The sequence below is a fragment of the Xenopus laevis genome, chromosome 2L (assembly GCF_017654675.1).
Source record: "Xenopus laevis strain J_2021 chromosome 2L, Xenopus_laevis_v10.1, whole genome shotgun sequence".
Taxonomy (NCBI): Eukaryota; Metazoa; Chordata; class Amphibia; order Anura; family Pipidae; genus Xenopus; species Xenopus laevis.
In genome coordinates this window covers 95,263,985-95,287,812 of record NC_054373.1, presented here as the reverse complement: position 1 = coordinate 95,287,812, position 23,828 = coordinate 95,263,985, and the positions used below count along the sequence as shown (strand labels likewise).

The 23,828-nt window shown below is 36.7% G+C and overlaps 1 protein-coding gene across 1 annotated transcript; it reads left to right on the top strand.

Moving 5' to 3' along the window:
* The first annotated feature begins 6 nt into the window (after positions 1-6).
* On the top strand, positions 7-16,154 carry rnft1.L (ring finger protein, transmembrane 1 L homeolog). The gene is given in 9 exon segments (NM_001091179.1): positions 7-194; positions 1,425-1,855; positions 4,159-4,235; positions 9,632-9,732; positions 12,002-12,155; positions 12,956-13,114; positions 13,982-14,047; positions 15,108-15,209; positions 15,889-16,154. Coding segments are annotated over 9 exon segments (1,251 nt in total). The 5' UTR covers positions 7-168; the 3' UTR covers positions 16,024-16,154.
* Positions 16,155-23,828: the final 7,674 nt, after the last annotated feature.

Sequence of the window (23,828 nt, the reverse complement as noted above, 5' to 3'; positions counted from 1 at the left end):
CGTGATGTCATAACCCTGTCTCCAAATAGATCCTGAGCACCCGGAACTTGCCTGGGTCACTTGATTTAGGGCATTTTGATTGACCTTTCCCTCCCTTTTAATACTGAAGCGATCTGCGGCTGCCCATTTTTCTTAGAGAGATGGGCGACAATTTCTGCACAGTTCATCATGAAGCACCGGCCAGTGCATGAAAGGTCAGCCATGTAACCATTAATTATTGCTGCGCTATGTACATTTAAGTGTGTTAGGAAATATGTCCATATGACAGTGTGTATGTGTATTTATTTATTTCTACGGCAGTCGGTTGGTTTTTCTGTTTTTATATTATATCACTTGTTTTTGTGCAAATATGTTTTATTTTTTTTAAAGGGAAATGTTTTAGTTATTAAAGACCTCCCACCATCAGAGTACATGTATAAAATGACTCATACCAAAGTGTGTACATTTTTACTAATACCAGTCGGTGGAAGAACAGGGAAAACTTTTAGATTCCATGTTTCTGTATTCAAAATTATTATAAGAACGTCAGTCAGTAACCCTGTCTGACCTGTAAGCTGCCATCAGTTGTTTTTCAGTCTTAAAAGAAATCAGGATACATTTGGCCACACACTAACAGATAGGGGCAGATTTATGAAAGGTCGAAGCGAATTTTCGAAGTAAAAAAACTTAGAATTTCGAAGTCATTTTTGGGTACTTCGACTAGGGAATAGTCAAACTTCGATTCGAAGTTGAAAAAAAAACGTTGAAATTTGAATATCGAAATGTATCATGTACTGTCTCTTTAAAACTTCGATCATTTGCCACCTAAAAGTTGTCGGAAGTGCTGTTTTAGCCTATGGGGGACCTCCTAGAACCTATATGGAGGCAATTGGTGGAGTCTTTGAGAAATCAAAGTTTTTTTGGGGGGAAACTTCGAATCGAAGTCGCTATTCATTCGATCGTATGATTTGAATGCAGCCCACTTCGACCCCCAAAAACTTTCGACCTCTATTCAGTTGGTCTTTTTGAATTCGATAAATATGCCCCTTATTATATATTATATATTATAAAAAGCACTAAATTTGCCCTGGTGCACTAACTCCTAGCAACCAATAAGATGTTTGCTTTTAAACAAGTGAGCAGGAAACTGTACCTTCTGATTGGTTGCTATAGGCAATAAGAACCGTAGCAAACATTGCACCTAATATTACAAAACCCTAAGTGTTCTATCAGAAACGTCTAGCAGTGTCCCTTTCAGTTGTCCAGAGCTCATTTGATTTAAAGGTTCAGACTTTGTTTGGCTGAACAGTTAGAACTCTGCTGAATCAGGGTGAAACTCAACACACAATAATGCATATTTGTTTTTACAGAATCAAGATTTTCATATTGTGTTTTTAAATATTTCATGTTATATGCCACTAATTTGATATTTGTTATGTATTCAGGCAATCTAGCACAGAGAGCAAGAATTTGAAAGAAACGACACAACTCATAATGCAGTCAAGCTCTGACCATACCCACCATCAACTTGGAAGTAATGACAGCCCATCAGCATGCATGTCTCTTCCTGTTCCTCAACTCTCGGCAGAAGGATCTTGCACAGTTGGTGATGTGACAGTAGACTTAAGCTCACAAGATTCTCAGCATGTGGCTAGGTCCAACTCCAGGCGAGTTAGGCCAAGCACTCATGGACGCTCTCCGAGTAGACATGGCCATACCCATTCTCATGATGCAAGTGGGCCTGAAGATGCCAATGATGATTCCAGGGAGCAGAGCAATAGTATCTCAGAGGTCTTCCATTTGTATAAGTGGTTGGAAAAAAGCTTTCCCTATATCTTGATCTTCAGTGCCAAGCTTGTCGTTCAGCACATAACAGGTACATATAGTCTGTAATGAGGTGTTCACAAAATGTATTGTATTGTAATAAACCTGAGGTTCTCCTTAAAGAGTGTAAACACTCCAAGCATTTATTAGCTAATCAAAATGTATTTCTATGTCAATACTTTTTCCTTAATTTCATCATGAGGAAAATGTATTATGGCACGTTATATTTAATTTTGTAAGCACATTTGTAGTGTTTGCTGGCTGACAAATAGGGGGATGATTTTATCCAATCCAATAGTGGTTTACTCTGTTCATTATGTCCCATTCTCTCACATGTTTAGCGTGGCATAATACCTATGCTGGGAGAGTCATTTTCAGTAGAGGCTGTGTTAAAACCAAGGGACATTTCATTTACAGCCCCAATTGATTGGTCAAGCCCTCCTTGACTTTTTGTTAGGGGATTATAATACAGTAGGAGAGTTTTAAGAGGTGATAAGGAAGGCTGTCACCGTATTAAGCAAATAAAGTGTAAGCTTGGCAAGTAACTGTCTCAGAATATGAGGAAAAGTAAAAATAATTCATTCCTTTCAATATTTATTGAAACCCCCTGCTTATCTATAAGTGCCCCACACGGGCATTTGATCCTGTGTCCCCTGCAGTTAATCCTTCATGCATTAGAATTGTAGGAAATTTAGGAACACATGCAGCCCATGGTTCCTCATTGGACTGTGCTCATTAAGGAGCAAGTAAGCGTTGAACATAGGTGAACTCAACTTGATGCCTCAATAGGGCTTTGTTTATTCCTTAGGTCTTTAGTGGTGGAACGCATGAAGGATTAACCACAAGGGGTCACAGAAATAAACACCCCTGTGTAAGGGCCTTAACCTTCAGCTGGGGGAAGGGAGAGGCTTGTTTTTACCAAACTCACTATATCTCCTGATTACATGGGAAGTAGTACGGCTAAAATCAAAAACATTCATCTGTTAGGAGCAAATTAAAATTTTCTTTCTGGGCAGGTAGGGAATTTGATCGCTGATTTTCTGTAGTGGCAGGGAATTCCCATGATTTGCCATAGGTCTCTTGCCATTGTTGCCAGTAAAAATAGCTTTATGGGGAACTTTCACTCCTTCCATATGTTTTGATTGGTGCTCATTTAGTAGAGAGCCAAATGCCTACTGTGACATAGTCTTAGGAAGTACCACTCTTATGTTTTGGTTGCTATTTGAGGTTGCAGATTTAGATTGAAGTAGTGCACATGGACTGTATCCAGAGCTAAATGGTTAGGCAATTTTTTTTTTTTGTGCTTCACACCAGTATGTTTTCGCTTATTGAATTATTATTAATAAGTTGATAAATTTAGGTTAAAGTTAAGACAACCCAACTAGATGCGTGACCCAATATAACCCAAAAATCCATATATCTATTTTTATAACATCATAGTTATAGCAGTATGGGATCTGTTTGGTCAGTACATATAAACTAAGAAGCACATAAAATATTTTGACAACATAAGCACACAATCTTTTCATTCCTGTAAATATAGATGCAAAAAGGGAAATAAAATATTATCAAGTATATATATATATATATATATATATATATATATATATATATATATATATATATATATATAGAAAACAGGACCCTCATGTTGACTAATTTCAATTGGTTTATGTAATATATAATTCCTTACAGTTTGCTGATATGTTTACTGGAATCCTTTCTGTACCTAGTTTTAAAACCTATTAAATGAGAATTGCATACAATGTTATATCGTTAAAAGTATGTGAACTACATTAAAAGCAAATCTTTACATATGAATAAACTTTCTTTTTCAATGTTTTTTTGTTAATGTTACTGTAGTTGGAAAAACCGTATTTGCTTTACTATTCTGCACTGCTGCTTCTGTCTTGAAACAATGTAACAGAAGGTCTTCTGGACAGGTATTTTAGTCGAGTTGGTTATGCTTCATTGTTTCAAAAGTCAGAACCACCAGGAGAGAGAAGGGAAATGAACAGAAAGATATTGCTTATCATAACTGTTACATTTACAAATACATTAAAAACCCTTGAAAATGTGTAAATAATATACTGTATATTGTAGATTTGTTTAAAACTACAATTTACTTTATAAGGTAAAATTGGATATTTGGGTTTACACCCCCTTTAAGAAGAATTTGTTGAAAAATACGTTAAACTATCCTTTTTTTTTTTTTTTTTTTTTTTTTTTTTAAATTTTCTTTCTTGAATTTATTTAAATTTTTGTTAAATCTTTAAAATTTTCTTTTTATTAGCCACGTTATTTTTCTTCTTAATTTTTTATTGTTTTAACTGTTTTTATTTTGTTTTCTATTAGGCATTTCTGTTGGGATTGGTCTGCTAACAACTTTTCTGTATGCAAACAAATGCATTGTAAATCAGGTTTTTCTAAGAGTAAGTAAGTTTGCATTTGAAAACTGTGCTTCTAGTTGTCAGAAACCAAAAGACATGATCTCTACAGCAGTTTTTAGTTTTCGAAAAGCATCTGATTGTATCAGCTGGTTATTGCAATTATAAAGATAGCTGATGGAGCAGTTTAATATTTTGTTCAGTACTGGTTTCTTTAAATTGACTGTAATTTTATTGACCTTTCCGGACATCTATTCTGCTAAAATGATCTCGACACATTTTACAGAAATCCATTGGCATAGAGGTTTCACTGTTCTTGTTATAGTAATTCTTTTTAAAAAGGAATTGTTGTACAAAGCGATGTAGCTGATTAAATAAACATGTAGATAAATTAATGTAGGGCAGCCCATACAGGGGCCAATATAAAGTGGCAGCTCCTTTTAATAAGCTAACCAAGTTGGTCCATGTATGGGGCCTCCTGATGACCTGCCCGTTAAGCAGGTTTGTAAATCGCGTTCGTATTCATTCATGCTGGCCTAACTTGACGATCTCGTTAGTCCCGTTAGTCCCCAGTATGATCTGATCATATAACTCCAGGCCAATGACCAGATCAGCCTGTTTGGCCAAGCCAGGGCATGGGTGGCCAAATTGGGTTTAAACCTAATAGTTTGGTGACCCAGACAAAATGTATATTTTCCCTTTATTTTGATTTCCTATCCCCCCTCCCCCAGAAAAACATGTATATTTATGTTAGTGCCACTATATTTTTTATTTAAAAGTTCTAGCCACATTTTCTAGCGTCATTTTCTAGCAATGTTTTCTCCTAATCCTGGGCCTGTATAGTAGACAATTTGTGTTCATATAAATCCCAATACATTATTTGCTTTACATCCCTGCAGCTTTAGGACTAGATAATTATTTAGAGGTCCATAGCTTACATTACTGTGTCCAAAGGATGCAGTGCAAATATGTAAGGAGAACAAAAAGTAACTGTCAGAATGGTTAATACTCCAACTCTGCCCTAACACATAACACATCCAATGATGATTGCAGCCCCTAAGTCTGTTGACTGGGGTTGGAACATGGATACAAAATAAAAATCCTGCTGCACCCACTTCTAGACTCAGGGTAACAGTAAATAATTCTTAATATTAAAGTTCTGTCCGAGTACTCCTTATTTCTAAAAAAAAAAACATTTTTTTTTCAAATAGCCAAAGTTGGTACAAGTAATGAAAATGACTGGCCTGTCCAGACAGGGAAGGGAATGCTGCCCCCCTCCAATTATGGTTTGGTGGAGGAGTTGAGGGATATGGCATAAATTTGTTATTTTATGTCGGCCATCTTTTTCAGATCAACAAATAAGGAATGAAAAAAATATACTTTTTTTCATGCACATCAATCATATATTGAATGCATTTAAATGGACATCTGGGGGGTTATTTACTAAAACTCAAATTTATCTCATATTTTTATTGAACCAAGCTCGACCAGACTCCATCCATGATTTTATATTATTTATCAATAAAATAACTTGAAAAAGTCGGGTTGGGAAAAAAACTCGATAAAATTGAGCTAAAACTGAAATGGACTTTTAGTAACTAGCCCCCATAGAATATTGCCCTCCGTTGTTAATTTTGTTAAAAGTAAGTAACCTGGACAGCTGATGCAAGATATATTCAGCTAAGATCTGGAGTAATTCAAGTGTTAAAATTCACTAATCGTCAATAACCTATGTAAAGTGTAAAGGTAGCTTGGATATTTTTTAAAAGCTATTCAAGCACTATGTAATTTTATATTGCTTTTTGAAAGACATCATTTTTTTTTTTTTATGCTGATGCTGAGTATATGTAAGATGGATATAGGAAGCTGTAATTAAACCACCCCTTTATATGGTAATACATCTAAATAAATTAACTGTTATTACTATATTAAATGATTTTTAAACAAAAGTATATCTGCAATATATACAGTCATTATTGTTAACATTAATCTAATTACATATTGAAGGAAAATGTGAATATATCTCCTGTACTTCAATCAGGGCTTCCCACTGGGTCAGCTGTTGGATCATGTTCTTCTTTTTACTCCAGCCTGAGCACATGCTCGCTTACTAATAGCAGTGTTTAAGGGTACCTGTCATCCCCATATTATCTCAAAACAATAGATTTTCTTAATGGCTCATGCAATCACTCTGTCCCCCCGCACCTCCTGTGTGGCAGTCATTTGTGGCACTGAAAATTTGTGCCACAGCTTTCTCTGGTATTGTGCATGCTTGTATCATCATGTACACCACACAACATGGCTGTCCACACCTGAAAGCTCCCTCCCCGTGGGGGCGACCAAGGACTTGCAGGCAGTGTCGAACTGACCCACCGGGATACCAGGAAAACTCCTCCTGGTGGGCCATTTTGCTTCAAACCATTTGGTTAATTTCATGGTCATTCTCTATTTCTTATGGGGAAAAGAGAATATTGGAAGTATAGTAAGTAAATATAAAAGATTAGGAGAATAAAGAGACTGTGTGAGTAGAGGAAGTATAATAGTTTGGAATGTGGGCCACGGTTTTAAGGCTTTCTGGTGGGCCCCTGGCATCCCAGTCAGTCACTGCTTGCAGGGGCCAACTATTTTCCCTCAGCAGGATTGTGTACTCTATTAACCTGCACCTCCAGAGTGGTAAATAATATGGAGGTAACAGATGCCCTTTACTTTTTATGTTGGTTTATCAGTACATGTCTCCTACTAGAATGTAACCAACTACTCAGATGGGGGATCTAGGCCTTTTTTCACATCATCTTGATGCATTCACATGAAATCCTATAATATTGTGATTAACTGGTGATATAATTGGCGTATGTAGGTTTGTATACAGTATCATAATCTATGATCATAAAAACACACACCGTATATATAGATTAGCAATTTCTTACAATTACCCATTTGTTCTGATCCCCTAATGAAATATACTTTTCTCTCTCACTCTGACTCACAAACACAAGAAACATAGCCACACAATATAATGAACTCAGTTACTAAAGACAATACAACACAGTACAACCATCCTGAACATACTAAGCACAACCACCAATGAAACATGCCTAACAGACAAAAACAGGGAGTAGAAACAGACAGTGCAGCAGCGATACAGTTTAACTATCATTTACTCTTTAAAGGAAAATGAAACCCCAACAAAAAAAACTGCAGCAAACAATAGACCACAATTGCCCCTACCCAAACACTATATTTTTTTCCCTCCAAACTTCTTACTTTCACTAGAACAAGCCTAGAGAGATTTATTATTAATATATATTTTTTTTTTAATGGTTATAGCATTTTGGGTATGGCAACATCTTCCAATAGCCTACTATATTCAATCTGCACATGTGTGAAGAAGGAAAATATAGCCACTTGCAGTGGTGTAACTGTAGAGGAAGCAAACCCAGTCTACTTCGCGTCAGTTGAAAGAAGAAGAAAATAACGGGGAGGGTGATTTGAACACTAGAGGAAACAGACCCTGTGGTCCAGGCCCACCCATGGCCACGGGCCACGGGGTCTGCTTCCTCTATAGTTACTGGAACAAAAGAACACACCGGCACACGAGACTTGTATCTGCAGGGCGAGCCCTTGCAAAAGTTTTTACTGCGGTGGTGCAACGTTTCGGGGCTCCGCCCCTTTGTCAAGCATACTACATACAGGTGCAAATGAACATTATAAAGGCAAACCAATTAGTGCTTCATTATGCAAAAATGTGAATGATCAATTTCATGTAAAAGATTTTTCATTATATAGATACCAATTATCAAAAATACATAGAATAAATCAGAAAAAAGATTATTATAAAAATACTTTGGTTCTTTTCACAATTATTATATATAAGTGTCATTATAAATAGAGTAAGGCACACAATACTTTTAAGTCCATATTAATGACAGAAAGCAGCGAATTCAAAGTCCCAGTGTTGGACACCTCAATTGAAACAATTGTTGCAATTGACCTAAGAGGAAGATAAAAGTTACAAAAAATCTATACAAAAGATAAAAAAGTTAAAAAGTAATCTTACCCTACATTTCAAAGAGGGAAAAAGTTACAGATACCTGTCCCTGTAGTTTAGGCAAAGGTATCTACTCCAATCCTCTATAGTTACGCCACTGCCCGGAGTGCTGATTAGCTGGCTCTGACATTGCCAAAATGAAACAAAAGTATTGGATTGTGGTGTTACTGGGGGAATCCTCCACATTTGGGATTCTTCGTAAGTGTGGATGCACTTTTTTAGATGCGCCCTAACAAGTTGTGTAGAGTCTTATTTGTTATACCGAAGCATACTTCTAGTTAAAGGGATCATCATATTTTAATGTTTAAAGGGCTTGTCCACCTTTCAAACACTTTTTTTTTTTTTTTTTTTTTTAGTTCAGTTTTCAGATTTTGCATCATAAAGACTTTTTTCAATTGCTTTACTTTTTTTTTTTTTTTTGAAGTTGTGAAGTTCACAAATAGAAAATGTAATTGGAAAAAAAGTTGATTTCTAATAAACTATCTGAAAACAACAAAACTAAAACAATGTTGAAAGGTAATCAAGTGTGTATTTTCAATGCTGGACATTTTCATCGAAAGTAATTGTTTGGATCTTTCAGAGAATGGGATTAGTACACTTCCTCCCTTTGAAGCATAACGCAGAATTGATGAATGTGTCAGTTTGTTAAAACTTTACTGACTGGCAGAAATATTTTCTTTCTGATACGTTTTTTGTTTAATAGATCAGATGTCAGAATTTTTATGGATTCACCAGTTCACTCATTGATATATCACCCCCTTAGTCTGACCTATAGGTATAACAGTGACATCCAGAAATGTTATTGACTAGCACATCATGAGCATCAGTATTTTATCAACACTTTTAGTGGCAACAAAAATGCCTTTATTTATTCTACAACTGCTTTTCTAGTGTTCAGCACTGTTTTCTTTTTTACAGATTGCTTTTTACTTGTGCAGAACTAGGGATTCATATTAACTCAGACGTAACATAAAGGTGGAGAAACAAACTCTCCTACTGTCACACATTAACACACAATAAAACTCTGAACCTCTAATAATGCTGATATGATCTATGCAGCTTAAATTAGTATCCAAGGTTATAGCAGCTCAGCTCTGTTATAGCAGCTCTGTCATATGGAATCTTTTTTTTTTTCTTCCTTTTTTATGCCGTTTCATTTTAGTCTGGAGCAGGAAGTTCTTTATTATATGCACCACATTTCTTGGGAAGCTCAACGAGTTGCCCTAAATAGGTGCATCTGGAATTGGTTAAAGAGAATGTCACCAACAACAAATTACTTTTTTATGGCTATCCCTAATCCTGATTATAGTTTATATAAAATGTTCATGATAACAGTAATACATTTAACCTGTGTTTTTATTGTTTAACTTTATACTGTACTTCTCTTTTTCAGGATAAGTGTTCAAAGCTGCAGTGTCTTTGGGTCCTGGTATTCTTATTATTTTCCTCGTTCCTTCTGTATTACACTTTTTCTTCTCAGGCACTTTATTACAGGTGTGTAGCTTTTCTACTTGCTTTAACTTACTTTTGACCATGATAAAAAGAGATGAAAAGCCTCCAGGCAAATTAAACAGTGAAAGGTGAAATCTTGTATGTGTCTGAAAGGTGAAATCACTTGGGGTGCCAAAAGTTAGGCACCCCGCCCCCAAGTGAATGTATTAACTTACCGGATACCCCAGGTCAGAGTTCCTTTTCGGAGAAAACTGCTCGGTCCCAGAGTTCTTTTCAGTGATCACCACAGAGTGATCTTCTACCTCCACTTTATCTTTATTTGCTACCCTGGAGACTATGTATGTATGTGCGGTTAGGTGGAAAAGGTGGCTTTTTTTGTTCAAGTTCGGTTTTCCACTCTACTGCACATGCAGTAACATGCTAACAAAGATGAAGCAGGAAGAAGATTGCTCTGTGGTACCCACTGAGAATAAACCACGGACAGAGGCAACTTACTGGTAACCGGAGCACTAGACAAAGGTATGTGATTTCAATAATTGTAGGGTGCCTAACATTTGGCACCCCAGTGATTTCACCTTTCCTTCTCCTTTTAATATACAAAATTAACCCTAAAGAGCTGATGGCTCAGGGTTAAACGGGATTCAAATTTTTGACATTTCTGGCCCTCATTTATAAGCACTGACCAAATTTGTGCCTTGGCATTTTTCCATGACAACCAGTAAGATGTTTGTTTTCATCGTACATCGCAGCTGGCTGAAAAATCTGCTGAAAGTCACGGTTACTATGGATTACTGCCCATGTCTAAACTTTCACAGTGTTTATAATTGAGCCCCTTTGCCAAACCCTGGATCATATATCTTGGTGTTGGTAATAAGTCAATTCAACTGGACTTGCTGCAAGAGGAAAAAAAAATACAGCAAGTGCAGTTGATTTGACTTATTACTATAGATGTACCATGACCTGGATTAATGAGAACTTTCACAGAAATATTGGTGTTGGCACTTTAGTTTTTCTTTTTTTTTTTTTTTTTATTGGACTATTTTCAGTGCTACAGCAGTGCAATATTGCAATCTCACTAGGGAGTGATTTAGGAAGTTAGGTTGCTGCAGGAAAAAAAGTAGACTACAGTCTGTCTTTCAGTGTTCTGCAGAGACTCTGTTCCCTGGATAAAGGTTCCTAGAAATGGCATACCAAGATTTCAAAAATCATGTTGGGTATCCAATGAATTCCCTGTGCACATACTGTAGCTTCTCTAATCAGCAGTCTGTTGTCCTGGTCACGTCTCCTTTGCATTGTCCTGATTTTCATCCTCTGGTCTCTCATCCCCCTTCTTTTTATGTTTGTATTCTTTATTTCTCCTGGTCTTCTTTCATCAGGGATATTTCCCTGTGTCTCACGCTGACCTCAGACAGGTCAGGTTTGATGGCTTTTGTACAAGGGTGCTTAGGAAAATGGTTCGTGTTGTGGAATTTTATACATACAGTATTTACAATACTGGAAGTGTGGAACAGTGCAGAAGCTACTCTGTTTGCTTATTTCTGCTAGCGGCAACTTCAAGCGGTTTTGGGAGATTAAAGCAACACATGGGTTTTACCACCAGTGATTCACATTATTGCTGGTGGGAAAGCTTTTACAGAAGATAAGTTGTCTGAAGAAGAGCAAATTTATCGCTGGTGATTAATCTCTTGGTTTGCCATTGCCCTAAAATAATTAAAATATAAGATACTTTTCCCTGCACTGGTGTGTTTGCTTCAGAGACGCTACTATAATGTAGCTGTGGGATAGCCATTCAAAGGAAAAGTGGCTCATGTTACATAGCAGATAAACTCTGTGTTCTGCAGTGCTTTTCTGTTATCCACTATTTAACCTGTGCCATTTTAGTCCTATTTTAATTGCCTCCATTGCTACACAGCAGCTTGTTTATATACACTGTTGTAGTCTTTCTGAAGCAAACAGATCAGTTATCTACTTGTGCAGGGCAACTGTACGTTATATTTTAATTACTTTCACTTTTTTTTGGTGTTACTGTTCCTTTTAATATTTCCCAACCACCCCATAGCAGCAATTCTTTGAATATGTCAAGCTAAATCCAGGCTGTTCAGGGAGGGAAGAATTTCACTATCTGTCTTATCAAATTGTATGCAAAATTGTTCCCATTTGTTATATTTACTTGTCAATTTAATGAGATTTTAAAAAATCTTTATGGCAAAAGCTGGAAATGTTTTGAATTTAGGTTTTTAAAATGTTTTGTTTATAGATTGTAGTAGTGAGTTTGTTCCTTAGTAATGTTTAAACTCTGACTTTTTTACAGTTTGGTGTTTATGAATCCGTCTCTTGGACCTCTACATTTTTTTGATGCTTTGTGGGTTGTGGGGATCACAGACTTTATTGGGAAATTTTTCTTTATGGGCCTTAAATGCATCATACTACTAGTGCCATCCTTTGTTATGTCTCATAAATCCAAGGTAAGGATTCTTATTCACAAATCTACAAAATGTTTAAACATGTGGTTTGAATACTTGACACTTGGAATGGCTTAGTATGTTAGAATGCTTAGAGAATCACATTTGTCAGATTTCTCATGTGGGTTGGTAGTTTTTGGGAATGTGACTTGGTGCAGTTATGGTAAAGGCACATTTGCCAGTGCATTCTGCTCTGTTTCCTTACACAAAGCACTGATCTACTGATTTTTAGCTTGTACATAAATATTCATGGATAATATGCAATGTGTTGGAGAGGGTTGCTTTTTTCTCTTGTGCGTATAAAATAGGGCATTCCAAAAATAAAACCCATTTCACTTTAATTATTGTCTGCATAAGTCATTGTTGGTTTTTCGTTCCTTTGTCATGACCCCCAACAGTGTGCATTGAGTATTTTATCATATATATTACAGGTATGGGTTCCGTTATCTGGAAACCCGTTATCCAGAAGGTTCCGAATTACAGAAAGGCTGTCTCCCATAGGCTCCATTATAATCAAATAATCCACATTTTTAAAAATGATTTCCTTTTTCTCTGTAATAATAAAACAATACCTTGTACTAAGATATACTTAATCCTTATTGGAAACAGAACCAGCTTATTGGGTTTATTTAATGTTTACATGATTTTCTAGTAGAGTTAAAATCCAAATTATGGAAAGATCTGTTATCCGGAAAACCCCAGGTCCCAAGCATTCTGGATGAAACTAAAATACTATACCACAGAACAAGACTTAAAACATTATAATGGCTTGTATGGGAGGGTGACTGTTGTTCTCTTTCCAGGGCTACTGGTATATGGCTTTAGAAGAACTTGCTCAGTGTTATTGTACTCTTGTTTCAACTCCGGTTTGGTTCCGTTACCTTATTGATTATGGCAATCTGGACAGTGGTGCTGAATGGCATTTTGGGATACTGCTGGCTCTTCTCTACCTCATCTTAAAAGTAAGTCTTAAAAAAAAAAAAAAAAATATGTATGATGGTTAAACTTCAAGTATTTATATTTAAACTGGCTTTCTGTTGTGGAAAAAGCTCAGACATAATAACTTGTGATGTGCAGGCCGGTCTGATACCTGCGGGACCTTTGGGTTTACCCGGTGGTTCAGCCCGGCCTCAGCACACCCTTTGCGGATTGCGGGACTTTACACTGCCGGCTTCCTGCTTCCAGCATTCTTTTTTTATACTCTTGCCCCAACCCTTTTGTGATGTCATTGGTGGGAGGCGTGGGTCTATATATAGAGGGGAGGTGGCGGGTGCAGATGGGTTTGGGTTGAGTCGGGTGCGCCGCACATCACTAATGATAACCGTTATGAGTACGGTGTTTAATGTTTCACTGTAGCTCTTAGCAGAGCTAAACATATTCTCACCACATGCTTATGATTGGGATCCAAGCATAAGCATGTGGTTATGCTTGGATCCCAGTATTTAATATACTTCTCCGTTATCTGGGCAAAAGCCTCTTTCACTTTTTCTTTTAATGTACATTTAAACCACCTCATTCACTTTGCATTGGTCTGCCAAATGTGACTGACAAGAAGGAAATTGATCTAAAACATAAATGAATAACTCTTAAGACAAAACTATGTAAAATACCCCAATTGTAAAATATAAGGGTAGTAAAAGTGACCAAGGCATTTGATAACCATACAAGCAGCCTTGAACTTTTCAACAGATTACAGAACTCCACAGTAACGTTTTAGACCCTCATATGTTTGTCATGTAACACAAGTGACATCACAAATAACAAAATATAACTGATATATCCCCGTGTTTAAAAAAAAAATTAATTGATATGTTACATTTTTCTTACAGATTTTAATTATTTTTGGACAAAGAAAAACGTCTTCAGATTGTTTACGTTTATTTCTTTCACAGCCAGTAAGTACTATAATTATTTTCTCCTTCTAATACAAATCTATTGCAGTGAAATAACTGTTCCTTGCTACAGTTTTGTGTCGCCAGTTCCTACGTGTTACGTAGGTTGAGGCGCATTTACTTAGTTCGAGTGAAGGAATAGAGGAAAAATAGTTCGAACTTCAAATGGTTTTTTTGGCTAGTTCGACCATCGAATGGGCTACTTCGACTACAACTTCGAATCTAACGTTTCGAACTAAAAATCGTGCGACTATTCGACCATTTGATAGTCGAAGTACTGTCTCTTTAAAAAATTCTTCGACCTCCTAGTTTTCCACCTAAAACATACAGAGGCCAATGTTAGCCTATGGGGAAGGTCCCCATAGGCTTCCTAACAATTTTCTGATCGAAGGAATATCCTTTGATCGATGGATTAAAATCCTTTGAATCGTTCGATTAGAAAGATTTAATCGTTCGATCGAATGATTATTCCTTCGATCGTAGGAATAGCGGTAAATACTTCGATATTCGAAGTCGAAGGATTTTTCTTCGACGGTCGAATATCAAGTGTTAATTAACCCTTGATATTCGACCCTAGGTAAATGTGCCCCTTTATAATAACAATAATTCTATTTCACAATTAGGGTTTAAACATCCACTATAGTTTGGGTGCTTGATTCTATTAATGACAGTCTCCCATTAAAGGTAGATCACCTGCACGTTAACTTAATTATGATATTCTGCAACAATTTGAAGTTGGCTTTTGTTTTGTAAGTTTTTAATTCTTTCCTTTTTTTGTTCAGCAGCTCTCTAATAACTTGTCAATTGAAAAATAAATAGGAGAAGATCTGATTAGAAGGATGTGCAATAAATATGCAAACTCGGAGCAATAGGTTTTTGGTTTTTTTTGCCAAGATTAGTGAAAGCTGGGAAGAGGAAGGCAAATCATTTTAAAACTATGAAAAGCAAAGACCAATTTAAAAATTACTCTAACATATTAACTTAGAGATGAAATTCTTAAATACTCTTTCAATTTCACTGACAACTGTTTCTTTTCTGTTTTTCTTTTTCTGTGGCTGTACAGAATTATGGAACAACTGCGACAAAAAGACAGTGTTCAGAAGCTGATGGGATGTGTGCAATCTGCCAAGCTGAATTTACAAAGCCGATTGCTCTTATATGTCAGGTAAGAATAATAAAATATGATGGGAAGTCTATCTTGAATTACTCTTTTGGGGAGGCTAAGAGTAATTTTAGGGTTGCTGTATCACATTATTTTTACATGCCCTTTAGCACAGTGCTGCAAAAACTGCTCATAATCTATAATTATTTGTTCTTGGAAATGAAATGTATATTACAGCTATGGGATAATTTACCCAAAACCTGTTATCCATAAAGCTACAAATTAAGTGAATGCCATCTCCCATAGTTTCCATTTTATAAATATATTGAATTTTTCAATATTCTTTACTTTTCTCTGTAGTAACAATAAAATACATTTATTTTGATGTATTTGATAGTAACTAAGCTGCTCATATTGGAGGTAAAACAATCATTTTGGGTTTATTTAATTTTTATATATACGGTATTTTTACCTGCATGAGGCACATTTGCATAAAAAAAATTGATACAGCTGAAGATGTAAAAGGCTTTTTGGTGATTTAGTAGTCCTTCTGGTTTCAGCTCATTTTTCTTACACTTCAAAATAATTTTCAAAGTAAAAGAACTGAACATTTGCAAAACAGAGTAGATTTTTCTCTTTTCTTCATAGCGAAGCATTCTTGCCATGTTTGCTGTCAATATTTATCATTGTAGAACGTTTTTCCTACCCTTTTACATAAAATCTTGTATTTTTATACTTCTAGCATGTATTCTGTGAAGAATGTATATCATCGTGGTTCAACAAAGAGAAAACATGCCCACTCTGCCGGACTCTGATTTCCAACCATAGTCACAAATGGAAAGATGGAGCCACCTCTCTACAACTCCGAATCTTCTAGATTAAAGCTATTTAGCAAATCTGTTTTATGTCCTTATTTATAATTCTTATTTTAGCAATAAGTACATCTGTTTACATCAGATGAAATTGCCCTCAAAGTACTGAATGATGTGATTTATTAGAAAAAAAGTGATTAAATGCTTTTGCTTTTATATTATTATTATATTATTATGAATATTTCCACCAAATAATATGATTTGTAGAGTAGGATATATTTGCAGTGGAACTTCCAGAATGTAACTTGTTCTCATAATGCAGGGACTCTTAACCTATGGAACGGAATATAGTTACATTTTTTTTCTCATTTGGAGAGTAGTGATTAAAGTGTGAGGCATAACTGCTTCTAAACCAATTTTTGGGTCTTCAGGTTGATCCACAACCTCATTTTTTTTCCTCCTAGAAAAAGCTTAAAGGACCACAAAATACTGTATATACAGAATATGAAAGTCACAATACAATATAAGTAATTCATTTAGATTCTCATTACGTGGCATCAGAATTTAATAATCAACCCTGTAGCACCAACTTCTATGACGTTAACTTTATTTTCTGCTTGATATTTTGCCATGATCCCTAAAGTTCTCAACAGCTGCCCAGAGCACACTAAGCATTTACATGTTGCTGAAACTCCTAACAAAATCCAAGATGGCAAGCTCCTGTACACACCTTTGAAGACCGGAATCATCAATGTGATAGAGCTTTTGAAACTTTAGGTTGGTGCAGTCAGTTGATTATATAAAATACAGTATTTCTACCAATACTTGTTTTAAGACTTGGTTATCCTTCAAGAAGCTCCACCTTGCAGACTTTTCATTGTTCATGTCGTGTTTATTTCTGATTACTGAAAGGTTTTTTTTTTTAATGTTTTAATGAAATAAATCACCATTCGATTTATGGTTAATTGTTCTTTCTACTAAAGGATAATTATATAGCAAAAGAAAATACAAAAAAAGTGAATAGAGAATATACATATTCATATTCTGGATTTGTAAAATGTATACATGACTTCTGTTGAAAGCATCGGCGTGAAAACCACTTCAATAATGTTTCTTTGTTTTACAGTTTCTTACTTTTACAAACCAAAAAAATGATTATTGTTTGTTAAATCTGCATGTTTATCTTTCCTGACCAATGGAACTTTTGTATTTTGACAAATGACATCTTTGTGGGTAGTCTCAACAGATCAGTAATAATGATTAATAAAATGAAAGAAATCTTTAATTTTTTAGCTGGTATCCAGCCTTGCAAAATATATGCATTCTTTTCATTTGGAGACTTTCTTCCATTCATTGTTTAATCCACATTAAAGTAGAACTAAAGCCTAACAAAGAAAAAGGCTAGGTATGCTACACACTGGACAATAACCCATGGCCAGTGGCATAACTACATAGTACTGGGCCCCACAGCAAGTTATTTTTCAGGCTCCCAAAACTTCTAGAGGTTTTACCAATATTTATTAAAATTACCTCCCAGGCCCCCCTGCAGCCGCAGGGTCTGCTTCCTCTGTAGTTACGCCCCTGCCCATGGCAACCAAACGGTTGCATTGATTGTTCTAGCTGAAAAAAGGAAATCACTGGTTGCTGTGGGTTACTTTCCAAGGGCAAAATTGCCCAGTGTTGAGAAATGACCCCCATTATGCATCAGGTTTTTGTTTTTTCTAGCCCAGGAAGATCACAGCCCTAAATGAAAGATCTTTGCCTCTGAAGGTAGATCGCCATTATCTTTTCTTCTGATTCACATCACATGATCTAAGTTGCTGTCCCTTCTCTGATCTTAGGGACCAACTCGGTGTGTAATTATGAAACTTTGACTATTTAGTAATTATGTCCACTGGGAAGAAGTGCATTGAGCACCAGAATTTAATAATCATCCCTGTACAGTTTCTATGACATACAAACAATGTTTTCTGCTTGATGATTTCTAATGACCCTAAGTTAAGCTGATCAAAAGCCGTCCAGAGCACCTTGAGCATGTGCAGCGTCACTGACACAAAGAAGCTTAACAAGATCCAAGATGGGGAGCTTCTGTGGACAATTTGAAGACCCAAATCTGTTATAGTGCTGCTGAACCACTGGGCTGGTACAATAGTTCATTATATATAAAACAGCATTTCAAGACTTATTCTTTTATAGGCTTCAGTTCTACATACAATGTTTAAATTCAAATAAAAGCAATCTTGACTTGTTGGAGTCATAAACAGTGTATTTTATATTATAATAGTTGCACACATTGCAATGCAAAACTTTAAATACATTCATTATTGAAAGATGTTTCTTTACAGAACAGTAATATATACCCACTGCATGTTTATAAAAATAGCTTTTATTTTATTGAATTGTTAATATGAATAAATATATATATATCTCCTCTAATGTGCACTGGTGTATTTGTAATCACAAAAATAATTGCCTTATTGACTTTAGTGACATTCAGATATCTGGAGAATTTATAAAGGTAAACAGCAGGCACATTGGGGTTGTAGGACTGATCTTAAGCCTCTTTCATGGAGAACATTTCCAGATGTGTATTTAGTTCTGGACAGTTGATAGGTATCAATATAAATTGTGATGACCATGGGAACCTATAATGTCCCTGCATGGAAGATGTGCCATCACTGCCAGCCTTCCACCAACTCTGGGGCAGCATGAAAGAAGTAGATGTCTAGCAACAAAATACCAGTGAGTAGAAATGATTTTCCACCTTCTTGTGACTCCTTTTAGTTTTCAAAAACCCCATCTTAAAACAAATGCTCTGTAAGGCTACATATTGTTATTGCTACTTTTTATCACACATCGTTCTCTTCAGGGCCACTTCTATTCATATTCCATATTATTAATATCAATGCATGGTTGGTAGAGTAATTTGGATCCTAGCAGCTGGATTGCTGAAATTGCCAACAGGAGAGCTGCTGAATAAAAAGCTAAATAACCCAAAAATCACAAATAAAAGATGAAAACCAATTGCAAATTTTGTTGGAATGCCCTCTATATCATACTAAAGTTAATTTAAGTGAGTAGGAAAGATGACCAAGAGGAGAGTTAGTGAATATACTTGTTACAGTCCTTCACCTAACTGGCAACAGGCCTTTCTGCAATAAACTTGCAATATTTATCCAGTACGTATAACTGTTGTGGAAGAGTAAAGGTGGCCATAGACGTACAGACAAAGTTTCGTACAATATTCAGTGTGTGTATGATGGGAAAAGAGCAGGCCGATATAGGCAGAAGACTTGGATATCGGTGGGCTCGTCGATGGGGCTGGACAGAAAATTTTGATCGGGTGCCTCTGAAAGCACCCAAACATCGGCCATTGTTAGTGCTGAATCGTCACATACAGGCAGAATTCTATTGCTTCTTCCTGTATACCTGACGATTCATCTCTACACGTTTGTATTGAAACGGACGATCTTTTCCAAGAAAGATCGTAATTGTTATGGCTATGGCCACCTTTAGGTGAAGAGGGCATGTAATAAGCTTACATGCAGGCCCGGACTGGCAATCTGTGGGTTCTGGCAAATGCCAGAGGGGCTGCTATAAGGTCCCATAGAAAGTCAGTATTTAGTGGGCTGGTGGGGGCTGTTTGGGCCTCTATGTGGGCTGATTGGGCCTCTGTGTACCTGAAATGCCAGGGCCTATTTTAATTCTCAGTCTGGACCTGCTTACATGGTTCACCTATCTGAAAAAGGACACGATAGTTTTAACATGGGTTTATCCCATTGTGAGTGTAACAAGTATATGGAAGTCAGCCAATACAAATTTGCTTTAAAGACAGCTGAGGCCCTTCTCCACCAGTTCAATATCTGGCATTTCGTATTTCATGTCTGCCACTGGGTGTGAGTTGCTTGCCCCAAGGCCAAGATTTTTTTCTTGTCTTTTTGTAAAAATGCAGACATCAGAGATAAAAAGAAAGTATTATAACGGTTGTCAAAGCCTGTATGAGTGTTAGACAATTGGAAAAAAAAAAAGTATTTTGCTTTGTTGTTGGACTTAGGTTCCCCACAATGATTTGTTTCATCATTTTCTTGAACATATATTATGTTCTCATACTGGCTTTACAACCACATGTTGCTAATAATACAGCACGCCTGGTGATGACCATGGAGACTCACACACTTCCTCGTTGCTCACTGCTTCACTCGATCAGGTGACTCCTCCTCTTCACAGTGGAATCCTTATTCAACTTTAAAAACATAAGGTGTCTGCAATTTACAGACTTTTCATTAAATCAAAACAACCCCCTACAAAGCCCACCTCAACATGTGACACACTCAAACTGAGCTTCCTCAGGTCAAGGGGAAGTCAACCTTGTCTGTATTATATACAATAATTAATCCTTTATGGAACCATAAAGCACTCCAACTGGGACACATCTAACATGTCTCTACAATAAATGTTCAACAAAGAAACCTACTGTTAACTAAAGACCTATAAAGTAGATTCAATAGCCACATTAAAATATTTTGTAAAACTCATACATTTTTTCACCAATTCTATTCCCTGAAAACTTATAAAGCTCAGATCGCAACTATGCCTCTCAAAAACGTGTTAATGTCAAATGCCTTAAGGCTGAACCACACGGTGCACCTTCTTCAGATCCGACGCGATGAGAGGAAGCGGATGCGCCAAATATAATGTAAGTAATAGGAACGCCGGACCCACAAGCTTCGTGCATCAGGGACAACACGACTGTCGGATGAAGACACAACGTGTGGCATTTGCATCCGACAGTCGTGCCGCATCTGACTCGTCACATCTGCTTCCTCTCATTGCGTCGGATCTGAAGAAGGAGCACTGTGTGTTTCAGCCCTTAATCAGCTTTGGGACATTTGAAATGGGTCTTCAGAAAGAAGCAGGCAGAATCTTTGTAAAACTCTGGATCAGACAGGGTTGGACTTGGCTGGTGGGACACCAAGAAAAACACGGTGGGCCCGGGCTGTTTTGGGCCCCACTGGCCCAGACCTGCTCCCTCTCCTTACCTCCCTGTCGAACTGACACGCTGGAAAAAATGCCCCCCAGTCCAACGCTGGGATCAGATGAGAACTCTGAAGAGGCAGGTGAGGTTGCAACTGTTCTCAGACAAACAGAAAAAAATTTAATTCCTAGAGTGCATTACTTTTACTTGGAACAAGGGGGGGGGAAATGATCCATTTTAGCTAGGGGCAGGGAATTTCCTAAGAAAGTTTTTATTTAAACAGTAGAATTAGGTGGGTTTGTGTAAAATAAACATATATAGATTTATTTCAGGCAAGTTAAACACTCTGTGTTTCAATTGGTTTTCATTATTTTTTTTATAGTTTTATAGTTATTTGCCTTTTTCTTCTTTGCAGCTTTCAAATGGGTGTTGCTGACCCCTTCTATAAATCAAATGCTCTGTAAGGTTACAAATGTATTGTTCTTGCTAATTTTTATTAGTCATCTTTCTATTCAGTCCCTCTCCTATTCATATTCCAGTCTCTTATTCAAATCAATGCATGGTTGCTAGGGTAATTTGGGCCAGATTGCTTAAAATGCAAATTTAAGAGCTGCTGAATAAAAAGCTAAACTCTGACTTTTTTTTTAGAGCCAGACTGACCCACCCTGCTATGACGCCATTGAAGGGGCAGGGCCAATCAGGTGCAAGCTTATAAAAGAAGCTCACCAGAGGAGGAAGCCGGCACAAGAAGGTCGCAGGCAGGGAGAGTGGAAGAAACTTTACCCAAATTCACCTGTGACCCAACAATGATGTGCGGAAATTGGCCTGACTCCCTTCAACCTGCAGGTGTCAGGCCAGCCTGTACATCACTACAGGGCATATCTCCCCTCCTGAAGAATATAATTTGTATTGCATTTATCCCCTCCCTTCACCAGCACAGTCACATTTTCCTAAAATAAAAACCAGCAGAGGGAGTCGCCTGAGAGTCAAGTAATGCCAATTCAGGAGACAACTTAAGATCAATGTCTAGTTTATCTTTTAAAAAGTTACCAATTTTACTCCATAACTCTGAATCACATACTATCTATTTACCCGGTTTTTATTTTTACCCTGAACAATTCCTTTAAGCTGCATTCTTGATTGCATGAACTTTATAGCGCATATGCGCTGTTTTCAGATGCAAATGTCTCTGGTGATATGTCAGAGGGAAAATGGCTGCTGGGTAAAACCTGCTTTCTCTCACAAGATGACACATTGGAATAAGTATAAACACTTTATATTCATGGCCCTTGCTGCTACCTGTAAAGCAATTTTTTTGTTTTGGATTCAGGAAAACTCCCCAGATTTGAAAGATATCTTGTCCTATCTTAGGTCTCTTTGCTTTAATGAAGCAATAAGTTTTAGATATGGTAACTGATTTTAGGGAAACATTTTTGAAACTGTGGCCTCCTTACTTCAACTTATTGGAATCTGAGGATAAGGCTATTATTGAAAAGTTTATGTTCTGACAGATTCTCTTTTTCATAGTCATGGTAGTTTTAATAAGTAATGGGTGATGTTTTAATCTTTTCCACTTATAATTACTTGTTGATGGAGAGGAAGTTTTTATTCTTATTTATTTTTATTTCCATTATGAAGTGTTTTTGTTCAAAGACATCATTTGATGTTTATTTCCACTAGTCTGACATCTTATTATCTTTTCCTCTATTCTGTTAACTGACTGGATTTAATGTCAATTTTGGTTCTTTTTGCTCATGCTGTTTACACAATTGAAAAGAAAGATAGTATGTGCAAAATAAAAAATGTTTCTAATATAGTTAGCCAAAAATGTAATGTGACTGGATGTCTAACATAATAGCCAGAACAATTCTTCCTGCTTTTCAGCTCACTTGGTTTCCACTGATTGGTTACCAGGCAGTAACCAATCAGTGACTTGAGGGGGGCCACATGGGTCATAACTGTTGCTTTTGAATCTGAGCTGAATGCGGAGGATCAATTACAAACTCACTGAACAACCATGTTCCATGTGGCCCCCCTTCAAGTCGCTGACTAACTCAGAGAGCTGAAAAGCAGGAAGTAGTGTTCTGGCTATTATATTAGACATCCAGTCACTCCAGCCTTTATACATTACATTTTTGCATAACTATATTAGAAACATATATTATTTTGCACAGCCTATCTATTCACCCAGTTTTTATTTGTACACTGAACTGTTCCTTTAAACATGCAGAATTTAAACTCTTGCCTTGATTGAATTGTGCTCAGGAGAAAAAATAAGGGCAGACAGCTAGAGCAGAGTTTCTGTAGATACCAGAAATGCCATCTCTAGTGGCTGCTAGACTTGAGGGCGTGTTTTGTAATCTGGGTTGAGAAGAACTGAGCATGCCGAGTAGCCAACAGCCAAAGCAAATTCCTGAAGGAGGGGGCCAAGTGGGTTAGAGGAGGAGAAGGAATCCTACGTGATTAAGTGGATGCTGCTGCCTTACTATAAACATTTGAACAACCAGAAAAGTTGGTATTTAAAGATTTCAAAGAGGCTGTTCACTGATTACTTTTTTGTGTGGGGGTTTACATGTCCTTTAATAGTTATAACTGGCTTATGAATAATGACCACTTAATATGGTTATGAGGATTCGATACGAGGATTAGCGGTTATTCTGAAGAGCAGCTGCTCCCAGGTAATGGTAATGTTGTGCAAATGGTTAAGAAGTATTTTACGGATCAAATTCCACCCACACCTAATATACACAATCCTCAAAGAGACTGCAAAGTGTGCGTTGCAATTTTCTAAAATGCACTGGCAAGCTTGCTTTATGTTTTAAACCATTTTATATTCTGGTACACTGAAAGGTACTGAACTGTATGGATTAGGGCTAGCTGAATTTGTGGGTGGTA